Source organism: Notothenia rossii (assembly GCF_949606895.1).
Source record: "Notothenia rossii genome assembly, chromosome: 1".
Taxonomy (NCBI): domain Eukaryota; kingdom Metazoa; phylum Chordata; class Actinopteri; order Perciformes; family Nototheniidae; genus Notothenia; species Notothenia rossii.
The window spans coordinates 19,592,041-19,610,780 of record NC_136912.1 but is presented as its reverse complement, the minus strand read 5'-3'; the positions used below and the strand labels follow the sequence as shown (position 1 = coordinate 19,610,780).

General features: G+C 39.5%; 1 protein-coding gene across 3 annotated transcripts; it reads left to right on the top strand.

Moving 5' to 3' along the window:
• The first annotated feature begins 177 nt into the window (after nt 1-177).
• LOC307036708 (uncharacterized protein) lies at nt 178-3,604 on the top strand. Of its 3 annotated transcripts, none has more exons than XM_079677252.1 (5): nt 178-258; nt 891-930; nt 1,275-1,873; nt 2,372-2,484; nt 2,767-3,604. In XM_079677252.1, exons 3-5 carry the CDS (start codon nt 1,401-1,403, stop codon nt 2,949-2,951), a joined length of 771 nt encoding a protein of 256 aa, XP_079533378.1. In that variant the 5' UTR covers nt 178-258; nt 891-930; nt 1,275-1,400; the 3' UTR covers nt 2,952-3,604. The 3 variants fall into 3 exon arrangements, with proteins under 3 accessions (XP_079533378.1, XP_079533380.1, XP_079533379.1); XM_079677253.1 differs by having other exon boundaries at nt 180-258; nt 1,393-1,873; XM_079677254.1 differs by lacking the exon at nt 891-930 and having other exon boundaries at nt 179-258; nt 1,393-1,873.
• The last annotated feature ends 15,136 nt before the right edge of the window (nt 3,605-18,740 follow it).

Sequence of the window (18,740 nt, the reverse complement as noted above, 5' to 3'; positions counted from 1 at the left end):
AGAAACAAACAACCAGATTAACATACTAACATGTTAAGCCTATAGGCCAGGGGGCTTAATGTTTGATACTCATAGAAAACTGTTGGTAAACCCCAAACCTATTCAACTGGATTTAAAAAAAAAAAAAAGTAACTCTAGAAATATACCCACAAATATGACATTGTTTTCTGACGCCTCCTATTGGCCAGGCGTTTGCTCCATCTTGTTGTTCCCACAGCGCGTGCTACCCGGGGAGATGTGCCTCAGGCTAAAGTACAGGTAAAATGGAACTTCATTTAGGATTCAAAGTAAATTAAAGGGATTTATTTTCGATTGAAAGTTTTGGGGGGATTTTTTCCTGTATTTTGTTAACTGTTGTTGCTTTCCCAAATAATGAGCTCATGTACCGTCAACAGTCGATACCACAGTACCGGTTAATCACAAGGCTAGTTTAGCCGGCGCTGAGTTTAGCTAGCGCAGGGCTAACGCGGTGCCCGGCATATCACTTTTTTAACAACATGTGAGTCTGTATGTGAGTCAGCGTGGAGAACAGTCTCCTTCTAAAAAAAGACAGAGTTTATTGGCTTCCTCAATAGTTTCCCCACGCAACACATGGCAGGAAAGTAGCCTGACACTGTGAATCCTGTGATTATACAGGTGCTGCTAGCATATAGGGAAACTAGTGTGGACCAAAAAAAGATTAATTGTGATATTTCTTATTTTTTTTAAGCTCCTTAATAACTCTTTAATGGGTTTGTTTCTTTTTTTTTTATCCCCCTGGCTCTTTTTGGATGTGTTATTTAGGTTTATTGTCTTTAATGTATGTGTCTTTGATATAATCTTGCTAATTGTGATTATTCAAACGCTAATCATACATTTTATATATATATATGCATGTTTTTTTCTTTTAGGCATCATAAACAATATCCACAAGTGAAAAAAGTATTAAAGGTAATTTAACAATTCGCAGTTATTATTTTTAATCATTTAAATGTATTTTCTGAGATGTTTTTTTCCTGCCAGGAGAAGAAACCAAGCATGGTTTCTTGCTAATCAACATCAACTCAGAATCCAAATTATTTAAAGTGTTTGATTAATTCCTCCCTACTTTTTGTAAATTAACAAACCGAGTGAACCAAGTGACTTATGTGTTTTATGCCTATCAATGCCCTGGGAGAACTTGCCAGCTGAAAGACATCAATTATTCATGTTATTAATGTCCATGCAGAAAACAATTTTAAAAAATGTCCTTCCTAAAAGCCCAACTTAAATCTTTCCACTTGTTTTACCAACAGGAGGATTCATCTTCTGGAGAACATCATTTTCCTATAGACGTTAAAAAAACATTATATTTCTTGTAGTTGTTTTCTTTCATTCTTTGCACTAACACCAAACCCTCCGACTAATTCACAGTTGACGTGATGCCTCATAATGGTACAAAATATGAAAGAAGAAGAGGAGAGACGCGTCACTACCCCTGTAAAGTCGGAGATCAGGTTCCCGTCACAGGTTTGGTAAATGGAGCTGTCACTCTCAATGGCTGCCCAGCTGCTTCCACTAGAGAAAATAAGAGTACACCAGTCTGCACACGGGACGATATCAAACCGCAATGCATGGTAAATGGTTATATTGACCATGGGGACAAGGGCCAGCGCACAAAACGCATGCCCCAAGGGACCCTGGGAAAACATGAAAGCACAATTTCAGCTGCCCCTGATGCTTCAGCAGCTGTAAGGGTCCGCAGTGCAAGGCCTCCAGGTGGTCCGTCAGTGAATGGGACCCCCAGTCTAGACTCTATTGCTCCTCTCTGTAATTCTCAACAAATGGCACCACAACCCAACCTGTCATCAAGAGCAAAGAAACGGAGATGGAGGAAAAGAAGAGAAAAGAAGAGGTAGGTCAACTACCTTGTAACATATTTGAAAGAATCACTGGGATAAAACCGTTAATCTTTTTTAAATTAATTTGGTGTCATAAGTACATTTCTGGTGGACAAAAAGTAAAAACTACAACTTAACACAGCTTTCATTGACATTGACAAATAATACATTTAGTAAATATTTGTTCCATTTGAAAGGTTTTTAGTTCTCACACACAATGCAACTCAATAGAACCTCGCTCCTTCATATAGTACAACATATATTGTAGGTACCATTTTTTTTTAAATATGTAAAAAACTGTGTACATATGTTGGCCACATGGTCACTTTTTCTTGTCAACGGAAAAGGCGCTAATCTTTTTTTATCAAACTCATGGCAAGAATGATAATGATATTACCATAATTCAATGGCCAATTTCCCTTGTTTTTTTGTTTTTTTTTCAAAAGAATACATTTGCCTGATTGTTGAATACAAAGGTAATATGAGACCTATCAATCTGCTGACTTTTATAGAAACATCCATCCACCAGCGTTGCCACCACAAGAGGAGGAAGACTGGGAAAGTCAGATCAAAGAGGTCACACTGACTGGCTGGGACAACATGTGTTCTGGCTTCATGCCCTACGGTAAAGAAATGGTTAAATATCCACATACAGCACTGTAGCCATAGTATATGCTGATGTCACCCGAAATATCTGAATACATTCTTATTAGGATAATTACAGTAGTATCGTTACCATAGTTTTCAATTGAAGGAAACTGAACATGAATAAAACCAATTTCCAATTATTTTCAAGGTTTATCTAACAACAAGCTATTTCCACTGAGGTTAATCTCAAGTCTAAAGCTGTTATGATCCAGGTCAGGTGAAGTACAAATGTCTAACTGGTATTTTGTGCCTCCTTCAGGTCCAGAAGATGTGATCCATTATGATTTAAGGAATTTGACAATTAAGCAAACGGACCCAGTGGACCTGCCGGTGACAGCCAAGTACAGCCCGGCCGAGCTCCACCGACAGCCCGTAAAATGGTGGAGCTTGGAGGTTCCCAATGAGGCCGGCCAGTTTGCAGATGCTGATGCAGATGCTGAGTAAGCCAGATGTTTGCTGTAATGTTAGTCATTTGTAATTCTATGTTCATGTACCAAAAGTAACTGAGGCGTTCTGTCGTGAGTTAGCACTTGTTGTCATTGTACAGATTTGAGGATCTTGGAGAGTACCCATGGGTGGGATATTTATTTTAGTAAGCATCAGTTTTATTTTCCCAATCTTAAACAATAGTGGAAGAAATCCAATGTTATGTTATGCTACAAAATGAAACTGATGAATGCTATCTGATTTCAAAGATTGAAGTTTGGACCCAAGTTACGCAGTCAGGTTATAGTTTTTTTAATTGTAGGTTTGATTTGTACGTTTTATATTTTAACATTAATTTGTTAGGCTTCTTTGAGTTTAGGGATTAATTTGAGATAAACCAACATACTATCCTGTTTGTACCGCTTCTGTGATCGTTGTTACTGAAACTAGTCCAAACTGAGAACACTGAGTTGATGTAAAGTTGCTCTCTGGGATATAAATTCTATAGTTTTAGGAATTGCAAGTTCAAGTACACAAAGGAACAATTTTAATTTAAGTACTATCAACCTAAGCAAGAAATTACAGTAACTTATGTTACAAGAAACCCAACATTGCTCTCTAAGACTTTCATTTGCATAATAACAATAAATCAAATGTTCTTCTACCTTCTGGTACCGTATCCCTGCGTGTTTATCTCTGCTCTGTTGTCAAAATGAGGTTTATTTTGACGCCTGGGCTTTCCAGGAACAGTTGGGCCTCCTCTGCTCAGATCTCTCACTATTTTAACAAATAAAGCTCACGTCTACAGTATGTCATGTTGACTTGTTTAAATCATACCGGTATCATTTCATGGAGCTTTCAGAAGTGACGACGGCTTTTCGCCACTAGATGGTAGACTTGGTAATACAATTGTGATTTCTTTAAGTTATTCCACACACCTTTGGGAGTTCAGTGGGTTCATTCCCAAGGACTTGCTAGGCACAAGCACTTACTTGCACACTGTTTAAACCCCACATACCCCTGGCGTTTAATTCAGAATGCAACTCAAGATGTTAAGTGCTACTAAGCTGATAAATATAATCCTATAGCTCTAAATCATTCATAACTGCAAACACTGTGTCAATAATAGATTGAGGTCATAATATCTGATGAAATCCAGTGTCATGCAATCTGATGAGACTTTGTTGTTCTAAGCAGAGTTCTTGGTGGATACAATATTAGATTATTCTCTATCAAGGAGATGAAGTAGCTTTTGATATTCACCACTCAGCTGTGTACATTTCATTATTGATCAAAGGGGCAAATATGAGTGGAAGTGTGGTGAGGGTGATGATAGAGGGAGATGTCGTTCCGTTCTGGTGTTTGCAGACACTTAAGATAGAGAGTGAATGGTTCCTGTTTAAATACTCGTCATACTGTAGGAGTTTCAGACATTATTGTGTTAGACGCATCCCAAAATAAAGGGTGTCCGAGGTTGTCCAACAGTTTTCTAAATGCTTGAAAGGATGATTTTACAATGTGAATTTGAATCTGTTCGTCGTTGACTGTTTAAAGCCTGAGTTTCCAGGAGGACAACCCCACATTGGATGTCATTGTTAATTTACCCGACCAATGATCATTCGTTGCAAACTTGGCTGGATCTTAAGTGAAAATCCCCTCCAAAGCACAATTCACATATGCTATTTGTTTGATCTTGGAATGTTTGATGAATATTTGTCAACGAGAAGAAGTCTCTCCTAAGCCCAGAAACCATAAACCCAGGAATCTATTCTGTCATGTCATCATGAGATTAAATTGATGCTTCTTTGACAGAAATTGTAACATTACTGTTTTCAAATCCATGTGTCCTGTTTATTTAGTGTAAATGCTTTTCACTAAACTTAATAAAGTCGCCCTCGATACACAGAATCGGTTTATACAACCCGTCTGTTTTTCATTGTTATTTGCGCCCTCAAAAAACACTAAAGCGTTGTGAGATGCTGCTTCACATTGTCAAACCTTGACTAAAACAGCATCGTTTTCTTTTCTGAGTTTTTTCTTGAGGGTGGATTTCCCCTTTACTGCTGCAGTAGCTGTAATCATCTTTCATTATACATTTGTGGGGGTGGTATCAGAGTTAAATTAAGGAATAGCTTGTCTCATACTTGTTGTAATCCTGCTGAGTGATAAATGCCTCTTCATGTCTCAATGGAGCCTTTTTCCACTTCCTGCCTGCGTTTGGAGAAATAAGCAGACTGCTGGCCCTCCTACGTCCCAACTGCAGTTATTGTATGGGTCAAGTTCAGCTCATTGCTTATAGCTCATGTTTTCACTGAAATGGAGTACACTATAAGTTATTGGAGTCCACTGACCAACCATTTTATCTCGTTTTATCGATAGCCAGGTAGTCTTTTATAGTAAGGGCATTTCCCAGTGCTGCGATCACTTTGGAAAACCAGCGCCAGGCCTTTTCAGTGCCACATTTCTTCGATGTGAATCACCTCCAGTTAACCAGTTCATCTGGTTCTAGTGTGGCCAGTCATTTAGCATTCAACGTCTTGCTTGATCTGGCAACATAATGGTTTGTTAGGCTGGTACAGGACGAGACCTTGCAGCAGACAGGAGGGAGGACTGTGGTGAGTTTAACTTCCTACAGCTGACCAAAGCAAATACATTGTGGTAGTGGATAGACATTTTTCATCATCAATCATCATATTCTAAAAGAGCGGTTTTAAATCGCTAATCTTTCCTATGATTATATGTGGAAGCAGCAGCAACATTCCCATCCTAGATGTTGGTATTCAACTTAAATTGTTCAAATGTACTGTGTATCTTGTTATTGTTAAACAATGCAAGATAATAAACGAGAATGAATGGATCTTACCAACAAGTCGCCACAACTGTGCACTATGGAATTATTGATTCAGAACAATGAACATAACCACCGTATATTATGAAGTTAATCTGTCGAGGCCATTATTCACACTAGATCTATATTTATACGCAGCCTGAAAAAGTCAAGTAACAAGTATCAATAGTATCTCTTGTGAGAGTAACGTTAGCTAAAGTACCCAGCTGTTTAAGAAAATCACTGACCCCTTTTTCATCTACTATAATCTTAAATAAATAACACAAGCGTCACAAATATATAAATGTAAAATATAATAGAATCCTTTATTGTTATTATACAGGTACAATGAGATGACTAGAGCTACTCCTTTTTCTAAAGTGCCATAAAAAAAAAACAACAAGATACGTAAAACATTCAGGAGGAGACAACATACAAACAACATGCATTCATACTTCAATATTCAGAAAGAGTTCAAGTGCAGGAATATATCGGTTTAAGTAAAATAAATATGTTTTATGTTTTTATGTAAAAGATATATACGGTATATACAGTGGGGGGAAAAAAGTATTTAGTCAGCCACCAATGGTGCAACTTCTCCCACTTAAAAAGATGAGAGGCCTTTAATTTCCATCCTAGGTATACCTCAACTATGAGAGACAAAATGAGAAAAAAAATTCACAAAATCACATTATCTGATTTTTAAATAAGTTATTTGCAAATTATGGTGGAAAATAAGTATTTGGTCACCTACAAACAAACAAGATTTCTGGCTCTCACAGACCTGTAACTTCTTCTTTAAGAGCCTCCTCTGTCCTCCACTCTTTAACTGTATTAATGGCACCTGTTTGAACTCGTTATCAGTATAAAAGACACCTGTCCACAACCTCAAACAGTCACACTCCAAACTCCACTATGGCCAAGACCAAAGAGCTGTCAAAGGACACCAGAAACAAAATTGTAGACCTGCACCAGGCTGGGAAGACTGAATCTGCAATAGGTAAGCAGCTTGGTGTGAAGAAATCAACTGTGGGAGCAATTATTAGAAAATGGAAGACATACAAGACCACTGATAATCTCCCTCGATCTGGGGCTCCACGCAAGATCTCACCCCGTGGGGTCAAAATGATCACAAGAACGGTGAGCAAAAATCCCAGAACCACGCAGGGGGACCTAGTCAATGACCTGCAGAGAGCTGGGACCAAAGTAACAAAGGCTACCATCAGTAACACACTACGCCGCCAGGGACTCAAATCCTGCAGTGCCAGACGTGTCCCCCTGCTTAAGCCAGTACATGTCCAGGCCCGTCTGAAATTTGATAGAGAGCATTTAGATGATCCAGAAGAGGATTGGGAGAATGTCATATGGTCAGATGAAACCAAAATAGAACTTTTTGGTAAAAACTCAACTAGATGTGTTTGGAGGAGAAAGAATGCTGAGTTGCATCCAAAGAACACCATACCTACTGTGAAACATGGGGGTGGAAACATCATGCTTTGGGGCTGTTTTTCTGCAAAGGGACCAGGACGACTTATCCGTGTAAAGGAAAGAATGAATGGGGCCATGTATCGTGAGATTTTGAGTGACAACCTCCTTCCATCAGCAAGGGCATTGAAGATGAAACGTGGCTGGGTCTTTCAGCATGACAATGATCCCAAACACACCGCCCGGGCAACGAAGGAGTGGCTTCGTAAGAAGCATTTCAAGGTCCTGGAGTGGCCTAGCCAGTCTCCAGATCTCAACCCCATAGAAAATCTTTGGAGGGAGTTGAAAGTCCGTGTTGCCCAGCGACAGCCCCAAAACATCACTGCTCTAGAGGAGATCTGCATGGAGGAATGGGCCAAAATACCAGCAACAGTGTGTGAAAACCTTGTGAAGACTTACAAAAAACATTTGACCTCTCATTGCCAACAAAGGGTATATAACAAAGTATTGAGATGAACTTTTGTTATTGACCAAATACTTATTTTCCACCATCATTTGCAAATAAAGTCTTTAAAAATCTGACAATGTGATTTTCTGGAATATTTTTTCTCATTTTGTCTCTCATAGTTGAGGTATACCTAGGATGAGAATTACAGGCCTCTCATCTTTTTAAGTGGGAGAACTTGCACAATTGGTGGCTGACTAAATACTTTTTTGCCCCACTGTATATATATATTGTGTCAGTGCATGCTGGAGTTTAGTTCAATTATTGTTTAGGAATTCTAAAGTGATCACATATGAGCCTGGGTATTCTTGTTAACATTAGCCTGCATGGGGTCAATGGGGAATTTAACCAAATACTCAACGTATGGAAGCCTATTTGATAATAATTTGCATCAGTCTTTTGGACAAAAATAACTTAATTGAGGAAGGATGCAATAAGGTCTCGATTGGGGGAAATCCATTAAAAAAAGTCCTCTGTTACTTTACATTCCTTCTTACAAAAGCAAGTACAAGATATTTCATCAATAGGACTCTGCTCCACACCGTCCCCCTTTAAATGACCTCCTGCAGTGCGTGATAAATTGCACATCCAGTTCAGACCGGCTCTGTTTCTCCTCTGTGACTCACCTCCAGTCATGGCTTTTTTCTTCTCTTTTAAGTTTTTCTATTTGTTTCCTGTGCATTATTTTTGGATTGATCTTGTACCAGAATGTAGAAAAGTCCAGGAAGAAGCGTGTGGTTAGCTAACCACAGCCAAAGCTCACTTATACAAAAACATAAATTGTCTATTTTGGAGGGTAAGGAATTCTGGTAAATTGGAATCATTATGTGCAGTCCACTGGTGAAAAACATTGAAATCAACAAGGCCCTTTTGGAAAATGTGCCTCAACCATGCTTGATACATGCCAGTGTTATTTAATTTGGAATTTCTTTCTTCAGAGACATTTGGCGGGATATTTTTAATGAGTCCTTGGCACTTCTCTGAACTTGGAAATGGTGGATAGTATTTAATGGTTTGTTTTTAGGCTGTGGGGATGTGAACACATTTATTTGCCCAGGGTTCTTAAAAGCCATTTTGTATTGCTCCCAAAGAAGAAGCTTCGTGGTTTCCTGTCATTGTGACTCGACCCAGTCGGACGACAGCCAGTGTGCAGGGATCTGGGTGGCAGACCATAGAGTAAGAGTTGCACTTTGACTGAAGAAATATCTGGCAGCTGTAACTGTATCAGCAGCCGGTTGACCAAGAACACTATTTCTTAACTTTGTAATGAAATAAATAAGGGTGCTGCAATGCTCCTGACGGTTCTTCCATGTGTGAGTCCAACCCTGGGCCAGATTATTGGTATTTATATTTCAAAACATGGGGCACTGTAATTAAGATTTAGGATATTTATGAAAGTTCTAGAAGAAACCATTGCCACATCTGCTGAACAGAGGAAGGGCAACAGATTTAGCTGAGTCAGAGTGATTGGAATCAAAGGGCGTTTGCCGGGATTAAATCTTCACCATATGGTGAAACACTGAGCCAGTGCTACGAGCCTGGCTCTGGTAAAAGCACTTCCTGAGTGTCACTGCAATACTATTCGGACATTCTTGTTGTAACATGATGGTTTTTATTAGGGTGCAGTTGAGGAAATACATATGTTTTAAACATATTCCACCTGACTTGAATCATAGCAACCAATTCAGTTATGCTCAATGACAGTCAAGTTTGTAAATGCTCCAAATTGTCTCCACTAATACAAAGTAAGAAGGAAAGATTGTGCCATCTTTGAAGGTTCAACATCCTGTTATCAAATACTTTTTAACCTCAAATTAGGAAGATTTGTCTTTTTCAGGTATATGGGTTACAGTTAGTTAAGAAATTGTCTGTGTGTATATATATTCACTCACCTTACACTTTATCTTTAATTTAGTAGGACGTGGAAAACCTAAATGATCCCTTTTATTTTCAAAATTGTTGCAGAATAAATTTCTGTGGATGAAATTTCTGTGGACTTGATCGATTGCCTATACATTACACTCCTACTATAAAGCAGTTGTTGAGCTACAATGAAATCAGACATTCATGAATATGCTTTAAGGGTTATTTGTCTCTGTGCAGGCATCATTTAGCGCCTGCAGTAGCGTGCCAGGCCCAGACAGAGGCATTGTTTATCAGCCGTGCAGCTCCTGACCCTCCGGCCTGTTGGGATGCTCAGCTCGTAGCTCGGCTGGCTGCTCTGCCTACCTGTCTGCCTCCTACTCGCCTGCCTTCATCCGCCTGTCTACCTGTTTGGTATCCTCTCACTAACAGCCTCTCTGTCTTCTTCTCAAACTACACGCCTGGGTTTCTCAGTGCTGCCTTTCCGGACGACTCCCGCCCAGTTGAATCTTTCTTTCCTTCTGCCTGTCAGTCTTGCTGCAATAGCTGTCGAGCTGTCAGTCTTTCCTCCTCTCTGGTCGTCTTTTTGTCATGCTGTCTGGCTTCCCAGCTGAGGGATGTCTGGATAGGTGCTGGATAACAAGGACCCCGCAGACCCACCACTCGCATACAAGAACAGAGATGGGGAGAGAAAAGGGGGAGGAGGTGGACGAGGCTGTGATGGATTAAAGAAGAGATAAATGGAGAAAAAAAGGAGGATAGGGAGGAAGCAGATACAGTAAGTGTGTGTGCAGACTAGAGAACAAAAGGAGACGGACGTGCATTACAGAAGAACAGAGGGAGGTGATGGAGGGAGGATAAAGCAGATGGATAGGTGGGAATGCAGAGCAGAGTGAGGAAAAGAAGTAAATACACTCACCACTGTTCTGTTATTGAACACCCCGACATGCTGTTAGTCTGAGGAGCATAACCGTGACTATATAAGGACTTGCAAAAAAACACACATCCACACACTCCATCTCTCACACCTTCTTATATGTATGCACAACCACAAAGGCAGTCATGTAGAGGCAGACTCCACACAGTCAAGGTGATGAGACCTGCATCTGAATTACAGATGAGACCGTCTAGTGTACATTGCTGCTGTCTGAGTTACACACTTACAACTCATTTGTATAACACATAACTCTCACTGCAGTCAATGTCATCAGGGAACATTGGGATATAGTGCCTCTTCCTGCATGATGCTGTGTCTGACCCCATTTCAAATGTATATTTAAACCTCTATGGGCATGAAATGAAGCTTTTATAGTCAATTCATCCAGCAACATACAATCCTTTGCAAATGATTTCGATAATCGATTATTCTCTTGTTCCAGCTTCTTCAATGTGAGGCTTTGCTGCTTTTCTCAATTTGTATAACTTTGTAAATTTGATATATTTCTGTATTTGAACATGGGTCAGATAGATGATGAGCTCAAGGAAATTGTGATGGCCATTTTCAATATTTGTTGACGCTTATACCAAGTGATTAATTACTCAAAAAAGGATATTAACCGAACATGAAAATGAGATATTATCCTGTTCATTCCAATGTGTGAGATGCAGTGAAATGACTCTTTGATACACAGTAAAAAGGACTCGAGCAGAAACAGGTGGTACTCTTCATTAAATATGTCCATCTCAAATATTTGACAACAGTCCCTCTGCCTTTTATTGAGTAATGAGTGATTGCTCATAGCATTAGCCTACATTAGTTGCTGAGCTTGTCATTCTGACTGTGTGTGTATGAAAGAGTTGAGAAAGGGGGGGTGTATATTAGCCTCTGTGTGTCTTTGATCAGCAGGGCAGAACCCAGAATCCTCATTCTCCACATTGCTCTGTGGAGAGATAAGAATTGCTGCTAGCTAGCTTGCACCTCCCACGTCCATCTCGACAATACACAAACACACACTCTCTCTGAACATCATTCATCACCCAGGAATCTGCCCTTTTAAAGATGAATTACAATAACTTTCCTTTCCCCTGTCGGCCTCTTTCTCTTTCTCTTTTTTCTCTGACAAAAACTTAACGGACTAAATACATGAGTCCAAGGGTCTTCAGCTCGCCTGCCATCCATTCAGAAAACCTTTTTTTTTTTTCCATTCTCCATCCTCCCTCGTCTGTCTCGGCCATGTGTTGTATTTCCATGCCTATTCTTGCTGTGGTCATCAGAGCCATCTTTGCAGCTGTATCCACAGTTATTACTAACTTTCCGTAGGGGAAGGCCCGTCCGACAGCACATAACAAAGGAATGTGATCTGACTGTCACAGCTGATAGGGCCGTCTGTGGCCTTGTGGGTCAATTTGCACCCTAGAAGTAGCTGCAACCTCCGTTAGTACAGCGTCGGATAATTGTCTTTTATTACGAGTCTGACTTTGTTACAGCAGTTATTTCAGTTAGCCCTTCCTTCCCTTTATCTACATTGGAAAAACACTTTTTAACTCATGATGAAGTCAAATTGGTGCTGGCGGTATGGGAATGATGCTCGTAAAAATAAGCTGATGCATCGTTCATATAGCAGTGCCATGCAGATTCCTACATTGCAATATGTTGTTGGCCACCTGCTGTGTTAGGATGCTGCCAAGGTTTGGTGGTGACACTTTCTTCTAAATTAAAACTGTCATGTCATTCTGTTTCCACACCATATGTGTGTTATGTTAAAATCTTCTTCTTGGCTTTTACTTATTTTAAAATGTAATATAGATGATAATGTTGTTTAGGACTGTAAATTACAGTAATTAGTTACATTAGTAATAATTAGTTCACATTATGTATCAAATTCATTATATATTCAGTCTTTTAAATGTTGTTTGCTATGATAATAAGCTGGCAACTCCTTTTTACAAAAAGAGGACGTTTGATATGATATTTTACAATTTTCTGTCAAGAGACAATTTAAAACAATTGATAACAATTTAATGTAGTTGACCAAAAGAAAATGAATCTCCAACTCCAATATTTACTGTTGTGTTGATTAAAATAATCAACACGACAGCAAATGTTCTCAGCCATTTTAATCTATTTTCGAACAATATGCAGACCAATTGATTTAGAGAGCAATAATTACAAACTAATCTATTAAATATGTATTATTTTAGACTTGTTTCTAAAACGAAATGTACCTAACGATTAGTGAATAAATCAGGCGATTGACGGACTATTCAAAATGTAAACAATTGTTCGCTGTAAGACTCATTTTGATTCATATCTTCTTTCCGTCATCACATGTTGTCATCTTTACAGCAGATTATTGGTAACTGAATATGGCTGGATTTGTTATTTACAGGATTTCTTTAAATGGCATCCTCAAACAATGCTTAATATTGCTCATTCACTCTTTTTCACTTTGACTAAGCCCTCTTCATGATGAATAAATCACTATCCATGAGTAGCCTACACAACCATTGCATATAAAGAGAGGGAAGATCCCACTTACTAATTCATTAACCTGGGCATGTTGGTCATGACGCTTGTCAAAGACGCAAAACAGAGCCGTCTGCCATTGAGATTTGACCGAGCAGAGAAGTGTGCATCTGGTGGAACGGCACCTCTGTGCTCTTGGCTCTGTAACCTGGCACCGGCTGCAGAGAAATGGCAGCTGGATGGCAGGGATACAAACACAGGGAGCGGGCGCTGTATCCAGGACGAGCAAGGTCACCGGCGCAGGTTGATTGAGTGCTCATAGGAGTGGGTGACCTCCTTCCTTTCCCCTCAGTGGAAGGAGAGAGATGAAAACGAAGGGAAGAGAGGAGGGAGTTGCGGGCGTGTGTCACTGCTGTCTGTCCCACTTTCTCTCCCCTTTCTTTCTTTCTTTCTTTTCTCTGTCCCTATCGTTACACTCACAGATACATCTCTTCTCCCATACACTCACATATTTACACAGTACAGTATACTTACATACTTTCAGGGTGCTCTGCTTCTATTTTCCTACATACAGTCTACATACTGAGTGTACTTTGGTGTGCCTACACACCACATATAAACGCTGTGGACCTTGAGCGTGTTCGTTATATAGCATCAAAGCAACGCCCTATAATTTAAGAGGTTACGTTAAGTGTATCTGGGACTTTCTCTTTGTGTCAGTCACCTTGATCATCATCTAAGCCAGCTCCTTTTGTTCAGGACGTACTTTTGTACATTAGCGCAGCCATGGTTGCCGCGCAGCATTGATCACACTTAATCACTCCGGCAGACGAGCAGGTTGGTGAGTCAGCAGGCGCACACGTCCATGTGTGTCGGGAGGGTCTACCACTGAAATGTAACAGGCAGGCTCGAAACCTGGCCAGCATGTGCAAATGGGAAAGCATTGCAGGGCTGAACTGTGAAGAGCAGAGAGGAAGGTAGGTATTTTAAGAAATGGTTCAACATATTGGGATTAGGGTTGCAAAATTCCGGGAATTTTCAAAGATGGAAACTTTCCATGGGAATAAACGGGAATAAATGGGAATTTATGGGAATAAACTGGGAATTTTCAAAATTGAAGGTTGGCTCTTCATAGGGAACTTAAATATAGTTGGGGAAAGTATATTTTAGCATAATCTTGACTAAAAAAAAACAGATGCCATTCAAGTACACTTGAATATCCATGCCATAGCACACTGCTTACTGCATGGCTATTGAGACAACACAAAGGTTCGCAACAGGCTCACAAATGTGAGAGTGGAAAAACTGGTTGGCATTCGGGCAAACCTAAGGCTCTCTGAGCCTGACACAGAGCCATCCTCAGCAAGGCCGGACAGTGACACTGAAGAGGAAGACTCAGAGTGTGATGTTGATGAGGCCCAGGGAGAGCCCATTGACTGAAAGGGTAAAAAAAAAAGAAGGGCTCTTTTCATTTAACATTTTGAATGGGACTTTGTGGGGATTTTTGGATGGGGGGTGTATTTTTGTTCATTTTTCAATGAGTGGGGTTGGGGGGGATGAGTAATACACTCAACATTCCTGTTTTCGTTCTTCAATGAAACAAATAATTGTTCAATAAAATAATTAAAACTTGTTCTGTTCTACTTTAAAAAAAAAAAAAGATTTAAAAAGAAAATCTGTTGAAATGTCATGTTTTTTACCGGAAACTTTCCGCCCCTTTGCAACCCTAATTGGGATTTAGGCGTTAACAAAGCGTATTACTCAAGGGCCAGCCAGTTTGATAGGCTTATGACAAGACTTGGAACATGTGAAAAACAGCCTAGATCTCCGAAAGTCCCAATATCTAATTAATAGCACTAAAAGCTTACTAATTAATAGGTTAGGCTTGGTCAATGGGACAATAATATTGGCGAGTACATCGACAGTTGTTGTTTTTTGTATTGTATGCCACATGAGAAATGTACCAACCGATTAATGAATAAATCAGGAGATTGACACACAATTCAAAATTGAAACAATTGTTGGCTAGAACTCATTTTGATTCATATTTTCTTTCCGTAATGAAATTTTTTCCATCTTTACAGCAGATTATTGGCAGTTTTTTGCATTGTATGCCACCTTTTGAATGGTTGTTGAAACAGTGAAAAACAGGTTAGGTGAGTAATATTTTGTTACTGCTGAGTGTTAGAGAAGTTTTTCTAAGAGCTGCTGTTCAACCAGCTGGAAGAAAGACAGCGAGAAAAATCTTATCTCTCTCCAGTCCTTCTACCTTTACGCCTTTGAACAAGCCTTTAAACTCCCACACTTGCTCTCCTTGTTGGCCTCCATTGCTAAACAAGTTTATTTAGCTTGTTTATTTTTCTTGGTACATATCCTTGCAATGTAATTCTGTGGAAATCATTAGGTGCAGGGCTCAGTCATGTGCTGGATATCAGGAGCGTTTCTTGCCCCTTCTTCCCCCTCACACATCCACCAACACCTTCCTCCAGGCTGGGTCTTCAGAGCCATGCTTTGTCTGGAATCTAGCCTTCCGGATGTTTCTAACAGGTGCCCTTAGACACCCCTGTATCTATGTCTGCTGAGATATGTGGCCTGGGAGATGTGAGTGTGTGTTTATGTGCGTGTTGGCAGTGGCTCCTGCATCCCCTGGGAGGTCATCGGGGGCACGCACTGTAAACAGATCTTCGTTGGCATCAGCAACTCCTGTGGCTGGAGCACATGCTCTATACCATTCTATCATTTTCTCTTACTTGCATACCTATAAGCGCACAGGCACATAAACACTCCCACTCATGCATTCACACATATTGCTTATCTCTTGACCAGAGGGTTAGGTCTCTCCCTGCACACTATCTCTCTCTCTCTCTGCCCTTTCCCTGACAGTGGGGCCTCCTGCTTGCTTTACCGTTTCCAGGAAGCGGGTAAAACCAGTCTTGAGTTTCCCTGCCCTCCATTCCAAGCTTCCAGGTGGAGAAAATAGACTCCGCTGCCGCCCTTGTCCAAATCTGTCCCCACGTTGGAGTGGAAAACAAACAGTCGAGCTGCCGGGCGGCTCCAGGGGGACATGAGAAGAGAAATGAGGGATTGTACTTCAAAGCTGCTACATTTCACCCAGTTCTCTTTCTCCTGCTGTGTTGTTCATTTCTCATTTCCTTCACCTTCTACCTATTGCCAGACAAACGGGGCAATAACTCTGCCGCCATGACTGCGCCTCCCTCTTACGTGAAAACCTGCTGTTATACATCACTTTGACCAAAAATAAATAGTCTCCTACGCTATCAGCTGGTGGGAAGATTCCAAGCTTTCAGATGGTTTCGTTTTACTCAGGGAGTCTCTCTGATATGCTGCTGCAACCAATGTATACCTTTCCTATTCAAATCTATTCTGAATCAAAATGGGATTGTTCCTAGAAGGTGAGCAATGTCCAGTCGCTTCTTAGAAACCATTGCCAACCATCCGACAGCATTGTCTATTTCCTCTTCCAAGTAGCACCTACTGTTGCTCGGTCCCGCCTTAAGTGGAAAGCCAGAATGCTGCCAGCGTTTACAGGCAGTACTTAAATGATATATTAAAGCCACAAAGTATGCAGTTTAATTGGATGAATGTCATAATGTGACCACAAAGTCCTTTTTAATGGGTAATGTGTTTACTCAGAGCTATTTCTTTTAAATGATTGCTTTTTTTAGGTTGTCACATCTCCCCTCACCGCTACACAATTATAACCATTAGTAAAGACACATTGATTATTGTAGGTTATTTTTCTCATCGTTTGTATGTTTTTTAAAGATTGTATTGAAATAATTTTCCGTCAGGTTAAAAGAAACAACAGATTCTACGAAAGTAAACTTCTCATACAACAGCTTTCTTCCATTTGGCAGGTCTTTCAGTGAGCAGTGCTTTGGCAGTTCTCCCTCGTGTGTGTGCGATAGCTGTTTGCTGAGTTTCAGGAAGGCTCACTTTGCCAGCGGGCCTGAAACAATAGAGCATGGTTTTCTCAGCTTGTTGCTGCGCAGTGTAGGCCTTCGCTTGTGAGAGCGAGAGGGAAAATCCAGACTTGCCATCTCCTGCTTCTCTGCCTCCCCCTTTTTCTTATTCTCCACCTCCTCCTCCCCCCCCTCTGATGACTCAGAGAAATGTGCTTGGCTCAGCTCCTGCTGCCAAACGCAAACCGAAGTCTGATGAAAATGGAGACAGAAGATTCCTGTATAAGAATTTGGCTGGATTTAAGCCTTAAGCTATTTCAGATGTACCGAGTTCAAAAAAAGCAATACAAGAGAATGTTTTTTTGGAAGAATGTATTCATATTTCTGTACTTCATACATGTGCTGTTTTGTTGGAGCTGGTTGTAGTCGGCCAGTTGCTGCCAAGCTCAGTCGCAAACATCGTAGCAGTTTCAAGGCTGTGGATTCTTGAGAAAAATTGCTGATAACTCAGTTAATGTGGATTTATGCCATCTGTTTGAAATATAACAGACTTTATGTTTTAGGGTTGGTTATTATCTTTTTTCATTTAACTTATGTTAAACATTTTATGACTGTAACAAAATAGCATTCTAAAAATAGAGATCTTGAAACAGCTTTGAACTCAGGTGTTGCATCCCATTTTTGTCTTTATCTGTCAAAATGTTGGACTGGAAAGTAGTTAATTTAAAATAATCCCCCTTATTTCACATTTCTTTGGAAGGCTTAACTAAAGACTGAGTAACCAATTGATGGAAAAATGAACTAAATACATTAATTATATGTTATTTACACATTTGAGATGGCTTAACTATAAAAATGGCTAAATAATGAAATAATTGTTCAGAACTATAAACTCATAAATTACACAAACAAGAACATGGAGCAGGAATTTTGAAATGTTTTTTTCTTGTTCCCCTCTGAAATTAAAATGAATGATAAAATTAATCTTATTAATCTCCAGCAAATGTAGGTGTTATAGCAGCAAAGAGTAAAACACATGTCAGGACAGAGAAGGGTTTTAAACAAGAATACTTAGAATAACAAAGGAAAACATCGAATTGACCGTATAAAATAAAAAATGTTTAAAGTGTTAACATGTATAGACGTACAGTACATCATTTAATATATTACATGTATATACATTTTAATGTGAATCTGCAAGTCATACTGTACAGTTTGTACATAAGCTGAAGAAGGATTGAGGTTTTTTCAAGTTTTTTGAGTGGATGTTAAAGCCTTGATTGTGGAGCCTAATGGCTTCGGGTACAAAGGATTTCAGTCTATTATAAACATTCAAATCAAACCACTCGTGAAAAGAGAACTGTTATAATTACCATGTAAATCATTACTGTGTCAGGGTGAAAAGAAAATGAAATTAACTTGGCAAAAAGGATCGATCGTGAGGTACTAAAATTAAGTGCTTATTTGCTTTTCTCTGAAATTATATTATCACCCCAGGTACATTTATCACTGTCAGTTAATATTCTCTTAATATAAATAACACAAAACATATCACACATTTTCCCCCAAGCAGTCCACAATACATACATTTCACGCAAAAATAATTGTCACTAAAATAAACTTGCACTGTGAATCATGTAAATATGAGTACATGGATTAACAGGCAAACACTCATTATGTGTTATAATAACCAGTAACAATATTAGAATTGAACATTAAAATAAATATGAAAATCAAAAAGTGGTGTTTTTAAGTTCAATAAGTAATAAACACGGGGCGATAAGTTAATTAGGTTTGAATTTTAAATAGTTCCAATAAACAAGATTTAACAAGTATAATGCCATAAATTATTTATTGT